Here is an 8,333-nt window from a genome sequence, read left to right as displayed (position 1 = left end):
TAATAGACATTCCCTCTCGGGAGCGGGTACAGGGTTGTGTATTTTTTATATTTTTTAAAGTGAAGACAGTGGGTCTTTTTTTTTTTTTTTTAATTCGCAAAAATCCTCCACTATACCTTAAGTTCTGTTAGTAAACACTCTTAAACTTGCTAGTTTTCCATTTTTGAGAAATCCATCCATTAAAAGAAGGTATATTTTTGTAGCTCATTCCAAAAAAGGTTCTTTAAGTTAAATATCTCTAGTCGTTTTTTCTTGTAATTTAATAAATTTGGCTTCCAGATAAGGAAAACCCCAAAGTACACTAGAGTCCTGCAACGGGTCGGGTACCCGCAGGTCCCCGACGGGTCACCCGCTAAAATGCTCTTTTGCGGGTGAAAAATACATAAATAAAAATAAATAGGTCGGGGTTCGGGCGGATATTTTTTTAGTGCGGGCGGGTAGTTGGTGATTTTTTTTTTTTATGCGTGTCTATTGTTATGGACATCAGAAATGTTATATTAATCAGGCACTGGGGTCACCCTTGTTGTAGCTTAAAGCCCTGCCGGCAGTGTGGGCTTCCCTCCAAAAAGGCCAAAGTCAGTGCATACACGTCTGCAGCAGTGTTAATGGCGCTGTTCTGCAGCGCCGCGTACTATAGCCTATTACTTGATGTGTTTAACGGGTCGGGTTGCGGGTTAAATATCAACGGGTCGGGTCGGGTTCGGATTTGAATTGAAGATATCCGTGGGTGACGGGTCGGGTTCGGTAGTCATCCTAACGGGTTCGGGTGGGTGCGGGTTGGTAAAACTTGACCCGTGCAGGTCTCTAAAGTACACTATATCAGATTCTGTGTGTGTAACATAAGATCACTAAAAATTGTTGTTTTTTTTTATCAGGCTCTTGAAAAGCACGCTCATTTCTCTCCATTTAGCTTCACTTCCTGCTTCAACTTGGTGTGGTGTGGATGCAACTAAATATCCAACCAGAATTATTCCAGAAAATCTAGAATAGTTGCAGAGGGCGTAGGGTTGGGGGTGATTTGTTGACGGCCAAAATGAAATCCAGGACAAGGTTTTCTGTGTATTTAAAGCTGTAGGTCTACATTTGACAGCATGGCTCACAAAAAAAATATCTTTTTGCTCAAACCTTGCACAAAGCTGGTTCTTATAAAATTCACTTGTATTTATATAATGACTCAATGTAAGACAGTGTGTTAAATAAATAATAAAAAAGCCACACGAGTCCAAAGTAGTGATCATGATGACTTTATTCAAGCTTCTTCTGAAAATGAACCAAAGCATGGTTGCATATGCTAGAGATCAGTTTGTTTATATTCAGATTCTGTTTAATTTTCATGCAACCTGTTGTTTTTCTGCAGATCTGTGACTTTGGTTTGGCTCGCGTGGCTGATCCTGATCACGACCACACTGGGTTTCTAACAGAGTATGTCGCCACACGTTGGTACAGAGCTCCAGAAATCATGCTTAACTCCAAGGTGAGACTCTGCAGCTTCTGCTTATGTTTTAGTTTTTACAGTTCCCTTCACTAGATGCTTTAAAATGTGTAGTGCGTGTATCTGGCACACGGTTTACTTTTCATCTTTACATTTGGGCTTCTTATTGAGGTTTAGTTCAGTTCAGGATGTTTCCTGGCTGTTACGTCGCGCTGATCTGTGTTCACTCTTTATTTCATTATGTTGTTGTGAAGCTATGAATCTGTGTTTAGCTAGTAAGAAATAGTCCCTCACAGTTTTGTTTTTGTTAGCTTGATCCAAATCGATGCAAAATGTATTGATCATTATTTTATGTAATACTTGAGTTATTATCCTTTGTTACATTGATTTTTGTCAATGTTAAACAGCTCATAATATTTTATTAACTCAATTTAGTTGCGAGTTACAAACCCAACTATTTAATCCTTATATTTACTGTAAATATTTTGGTAATAATGGTTGTGGTTGATGTTACTTTCAGGGCTATACAAAGTCCATAGACATCTGGTCGGTGGGGTGCATCCTGGCTGAGATGCTGTCAAATAGACCAATCTTCCCTGGAAAGCACTACCTGGATCAACTCAACCACATTTTGGGTAAATATTGTTTCTATATCCAGAGTCCCAAAAAAATATTGTTTCCCTTTTGGGTGTTCTTACAGTTTTCAAACTGAAAATAAGACACTAACGGTAGGTTTCAAAGGCAATTTCAAGTAGCCGGGGCTTTCTTTGTGAAACGTGTCCCAACAAAAGCTCTCATTGGGATAACTGGTTCTTAGAAGGGGAGGGGGTATGATGACTGGGGTGTGACTCGATTAGCTCATGCTTTCTCCTTTAGAAAATGTTAAGCTGTGTCAACTAGGAGAGCTTGCATGTCTACCCCCAGGCATTCACCCTGTCCACAAACCCATAAAGGAATTCAGCTCCTAAAACTAGCTTTAGGCTAAAAATTGTAAAGACCGTTAAAACCAAGCCCTGCTTGTGTTGCTAACAAGGGAAAATGGGTTTTATTGCATTGTTGTTTTATTCTAAAGCTGATCGACAGAAAAGGAGAAAATGCTTGTTATGCTGAATGTAGACATGAAAGTTGGGTAACTAATGTGTAGATGGACCATTCTTAACTTGACAAAGTTGTAATTCAATTATTAATTTAGTTTGAGCATAGATTAAGTCCTAAGGTTTTTGTTTTTATACTGAGCCTAAAATGTTATCGATTGTGGACCTATAAGAGATCTGACAGCAGCTGAACCTTGCATTAACCCCGGATTCACAGCATAGATCCGTTTAATTTTATGACCAGCAAAAGATTGAGGAAAAAAAAAAAAAAAAAACTTGGAATGACACCCCTATGGCTTTTTTTCAAAAAAAAAAAAAAAAAAACTTGGAATGACACCCCTATGGCTTTTTTTCACATAGTTATAAAACGTCATAATCACTTTAGTTTCTAACCTCCTGCAACCCTACTTTGGAGGTTTCTACCAGACTTCTTGAGCAAAAATTAGCTGCTTCCTGTTTTATTTTGGTCAACATTAAATCATTTTCTTTTTGACAATAATGGTAGAACATTTCTATGATTATTTCATTGCTCCAATAAATGTCTCCCAACAAAAATCAGCTCATATAGTTCTTATAGTTGGATCACAAATCAAATATTATGGAGAAATTTGTATATAATATGCATTTATATTATTATAATGGAGATATGTTTTTTATTTTTATAACAAATCTCTATAATTGATCCAAAATCAGAACTACACAGGAAATTGCATCAGCATATTGCACTCCATTTTGGGAAATTTGCATGTTTTCAAAAGAAAAACGAGGCTTTGTTGGGCCAATATATACAAATTTAAAATATATACATACATACAAATATATATAATTGAAAAATCTTCCTGGATGGGAAGCAAAACTTCCCATCTAGGACGCGTCTTCAAACTGGGAAACAAAGTTCAGTGGATTGTTTTTTTTTTTGTTTTTTTTTTTACTTTTTTGGAATGGATGACTGAGAATCTTTACCAACATACACAGAAGAAGGAAACTGATCCACTGTTGTTTATTTGTGGTTAATGTTTTTCTAACATTTCCCCCTAAAAATGCAAAACTATGAATCTAAAAGAAGGAAATAAAGGCTTCTAAAGTGCGCCGATGGATGCTTCATGGGTTTTTTTCATAATGCAACCAATCAACCAAAGGCCCTTTACAGTTCAGCATCCTGTGGTTGTATTAATAATTACTTCTGTCAAATCAAAGCAAAGTCTTTACATTTAAGCTGAAATATTCTTTTTTTTTCATTTCTTAATCCATGTTTTTTTTTTTTTCCAGTCTTGATGTAGCTTATGTAGAGTTTGGTTTCTCTTCCAAATAAATAAAAATCAGTAATAGACGTTCTAACAGCAACTAGCACATCATTTAGCTGATAATGCGCATCATTGCTGTTCCGCCTTTTCAGGTATGAACAAGACTTCGAAAAAACTAGCCTTGTTATTAAAGAGCAATTTTAAAAGTGTCGCCAGATTGAGCTACAGTATAAATCAGTACTCTGTGTTGTCTTAGTTCTGCAATAAATATTAAAAAACAACTCAGACTTGATGCAGGATTTCACACCAGGGGCAGCTTGTTGGTTTTCATCCACAGACAATGCTGCCCTTATCTAGTCAGGCTCATTTGGTGCTAGACCAAATATTGCTTCCCCCATCTGCCTCTGTGATTTGTTAGTTAATTTTTTTTTTTATTGGAAAGTCTGTTATACAACTCAAATGTTTTTGCCAGACCTCTATGATTCAGTTTCCACATTTAAAGCAAGCATGTGCTGACAGTTTACCTGATTGCCCCCCTCCCTCAGGGGTCCTTGGCTCTCCCAGTCAGGAGGACCTCAACTGCATCATCAACATCAAGGCCAGGAACTATCTGCTGTCGTTGCCCGTGCGCTGCAAAGTGCCATGGAATCGCCTCTTCCCCAACGCCGATGGAAAAGGTCAGAGGACGCACCAACGCTCAGTTTTGGAGTATAGCTTTAAATTTTAAATGAAACATTTTGAATTTATCAGAATTCTTTTTTAGAATAAACATGACAGTGCTGCTACTCAATGGGACGTTAAAAAGGAGTAAAATCTGAAAGTTGGGTGTATAAAAGGATTGAAACTACAGCCCAGCTATGTGCTTCAGATTTTATTGGTTTGATTTCATGTGGACTGTTTTGCACAGAAGCTCCTCCTGTCAGACACACAGTAGCTCAAACTGGTTGTCTAATCAGCTTCTGTGCTTCCTGAACAGTTTGCAAAACAAAAATATACATTTATCTTCTGTGTAACACAGTAAAGTCATGTTCTAAAGGGATTATTTGGGCCATGATGCCAGAGAGGATGCAATGGCATCCCCTAGTGTTTACCTGCAGGTACTGCTATTGTTAAATGATGTGGCTCTGCTGCAGCTCTGGACCTTCTGGACAGGATGCTGACGTTTAACCCTCACAAGAGGATCGAGGTGGAGGAGGCCCTCTCTCACCCCTACCTGGAACAATATTATGACCCGTCAGATGAGGTGAGACTGCAGATTGAGCTTTCCTGTTGTTCCTATGGTTACATCCTTTTTAACTATTTTTACCAGTTTGTATAGCTGCATCATCATGTTATCTTGTTTAATTTAAACATATCTTCTGTGTCCTGTGAAGCCTGTTGCTGAGGCGCCGTTCAAATTCGACATGGAGCTGGATGATTTGCCCAAAGAGACTCTGAAGGAGCTCATCTTTGAAGAAACTGCTCGTTTCCAGCCTGGCTTCAGGTCTTAATGGCTCTCACAAGTATGTATGCATCTGATCTCAATCCCTGAACCCCTCAGAATCCTCTGGAAGAAACCCTTCTCTGTTTAATTTGGAGAATATTTTGTCTGTAAATCGTCTGAAACCCTAAAAATAAGCGGAAATGAAAGCTGCTGTTAAAAATGAAAGCAGAGATCTTCCCGAGCATTTAAATCAACTCATCGACCTCTGTTTAGAAATAACAAGCTTATATAATCACTTTAACCTTTCTTCAGCATCTGAAATAATCAGCCATAGCAAAGGGAAACAGTTCAGCAAACATCAGGCTTTAGACCAACTTTCTGTTCAGTCTTTAAACATTATAGAAACCCTTAAAGTCGTAGGAAAGTCAAATTTAAATTTCATACCATTCTGGCTTAGACATGTTTATAAATGTACTCTTTATCAGACCATATTGTCCCAAAAGTTAGAAAATTTCTATTTAAAAAAATTCTGTCTTAAAATCTGTGGTTTTTTTCATTAGTTTATGCAGGCCAGTTGGTTATATGTCAGCCTGTACACCTAAATTCGTCCAATTATATATCAATGGTCATCTTTCAATCAAATTTTTTCAGTCATAGCGCCTTGATTCATATGTCACAGCTAAGATACGCAACGGTTGAAATAAGAACCATTTATTTTACCATTGAGTTCCGTCCCAGTGTTCACGGGGATGGACGTCTGTGTCTTCAGCAGGCGTAGAGCTAACAGAACTGGCAGTGTTGTGAGGCAAGGGCTCAAACATGGACGGCTGTAAGCCTTCTACACCAAACCAAGCTTCTGCCGCCCTGGCGTCCTCTTCCACAAAAACTACCTCCCCGCTTTCCTCCTCTAAATAAACATATGACAGAGGAAACTCATCCACGACCTCTAACACAAAACTCTCCTCCTCTTGCATGTTTCTGCTGTCCCAGCGTTCCTTGACAGTGTCGTTTCTAAGTCACCAATTTTATGCTACTTGGTCCCAATGTAATTTCCCATAGGGAAGCTACTAGCATTAAGTCGCTAACTGGTTCGCAAGATGCTTCCGAGACAACAGCCACAACCAAACTGCATGCAAACCTTCAGCCACAGCAATCCCGCCCCTTTGATAAACGACTGATCACATTCACTTTATTAGCTAGTGTAAAGTAGGACACCACTCGGGAGAATTCGAAACTGCAACCGTTGGAACAGCCGCTTCCCTACGACTTTAAGCACTTGATAATAATTTTACACTTTAGTATCAGCAGGTTTTCAAAGGTTGGTCCTAAAAAATGTTTCCCCCATGAGAAACCCTCCTCCTTTCGAACATGCATGAGATCAAAGCCTCTTTCCCACTGAAATTAGAAGGTTAACGCAGGTTTTTCAAACAGGTGGACCGGCTAACAACATTTAGTTCCCTTCCTATTGGCCAAAAAAAAAAAAAAAACTGGTTCTGACCCACTATTTTTCCAAGGTCGACATGGATCAGTGAGCTGATCCCACTGCCACAAAAAGCTGATTGTTCCGGGGTTTAAAAGTTTTTTTTTTTTTGGTTTTTTTTTTTTTTTTTTTTGGCCATTGGGGAAGGGGTAAAAGTTATATTTTATTTAATTCACTGCCTCTTTAATCACATTGTGAGGTATGTTGGCAGATAAATTTTCTGGGTGTTGCTCTGTGAAAAAACTAAAAATTAAGTTTAGTAGGGAAGGAATTAGGGCTGAAGCAATCAGATTAATTAATTATTGAAATGATCGTTGGCTAATTTAGTAATCTATTAATCATTAACTGGAGTATAGAGACTCTAAAATGTGCCTTTAGCTGACAGAGCGACCCACTTAGAGCAGGAATTATACCAAGATTGTAAAAATATATATATATGAAAATTTTGCATTTAGTTTAAAAATATATATTTTTTGTATGTCAATATGCTCTACCCAGAACTCCTCAAGTGGAAAAGTTTTAGTTTTACCTGGTTTAATTTTGTAAAAAGTCGTTTTTACTGAACCTTTAGCTATCCGATTATTAATCGATGAATCGAAAAAATAATCAACAGTAATTTGATTTGCTAAATAATTGTTAGTTGCAGCCCTAGAAGGAATAAGCACTTTTTCTAACTGCTTTAGTTAGTTATATGATCCTACCTGGCCGTTCCTGGACGTATCGGCCCAGTTCTGTCTGACGTAAAAGGGAACCAAAGAGAGCAAAGCAGAAACCAATGTTTGCAAACCTGAAATGGTAAAATCAAAGCTAAACAGCCAGCTCTCGAACAGGCTGAGCTTTAGTTTTCTACACTGTTTTTACGGACTTCATTTATCTACATTTCAAAACAGGGAAAAAAAAGATTTTTGTTTCTGACTAAATGAATGTTTAACTCATTGGTTTCGTCCCCCCAGGTGATTCTGCGGACAGGCTTCTGCGTCGCCACTGCTCCTCCCCGCCTCCACTCTGTTGCTGTGATTTTTGTTTTTGGGTGTTTTTCTTTTGTTTTGTTTTTTTGTGGGGGGTTGCTTTGTTTTTTAATTCTTCTCTTTCACACCGCCTGGATTCCTCCGGTCTCTCTTTTTCTCTCGGCAAGTCCACTTTGCTCAGGAATGGCGTCAGGAATCAATCAGTCATCCTCTGTCTCCCCTTTGTTTCTCTCTCGGCAGAGAGGTGAGGTAAAGGGAGGGAGGGTTGGGAGTCACATCACAGCTTATAGTTTGGGGGTTGATTTTGTGTTTGAAGCCAAAATAAACAATGTTTTTTTTGTGTTTATATGTGTATCTAAAAAGGCATTTGGCTCTTATGATTTAAAACCTTTTTTTAATGATAACCTTGTTAATCTTTGTTTTCAGTGCAGCTGCTTTGCACACAAAAAGTCCATCATTCAGACAAAATAATTTCTTACCTTTTTTTGTTTTTTAGTTGCACTGTTACAAAATGATGCAGTGATCTGTCTTTTCTTTCTCTTTCATTAAGAAAATTTTGAATTAATTCACCTGATTTATGCAATTATGACAGAATGAGCCAGAGGTTACTGGACTCAAGCCATCACTTGCTGTCGATGAGGATGTATATTTTATCAAACTTGTATTTTAATCTCAAACATACTCACACAGAA

At 38.1% G+C, this 8,333-nt stretch overlaps 1 protein-coding gene across 1 annotated transcript in view; it reads left to right on the top strand.

Moving 5' to 3' along the window:
- mapk1 (mitogen-activated protein kinase 1) overlaps window positions 1-8,327 on the top strand; it is a gene marked incomplete at its 5' end in the record, with an annotated part of 12,681 nt that extends 4,354 nt beyond the window's left edge. Inside the window, 6 exons of the mRNA XM_015392297.1 lie at window positions 1,358-1,474; window positions 1,953-2,067; window positions 4,316-4,447; window positions 4,904-5,013; window positions 5,144-5,272; window positions 7,627-8,327. Of these exons, the coding sequence (XP_015247783.1) occupies window positions 1,358-1,474; window positions 1,953-2,067; window positions 4,316-4,447; window positions 4,904-5,013; window positions 5,144-5,260 (591 nt within the window). The remainder of the gene's footprint in view (window positions 1-1,357; window positions 1,475-1,952; window positions 2,068-4,315; window positions 4,448-4,903; window positions 5,014-5,143; window positions 5,273-7,626) is intronic.
- Window positions 8,328-8,333: the final 6 nt, after the last annotated feature.

The sequence above is a fragment of the Cyprinodon variegatus genome, unplaced genomic scaffold (genome assembly GCF_000732505.1).
Source record: "Cyprinodon variegatus isolate N-32 unplaced genomic scaffold, C_variegatus-1.0 Scaffold585, whole genome shotgun sequence".
Classification (NCBI taxonomy): Eukaryota; Metazoa; Chordata; class Actinopteri; order Cyprinodontiformes; family Cyprinodontidae; genus Cyprinodon; species Cyprinodon variegatus.
Note: the sequence above shows the minus strand (reverse complement) of the source record. Positions and strands in the feature narration are given on the sequence as shown.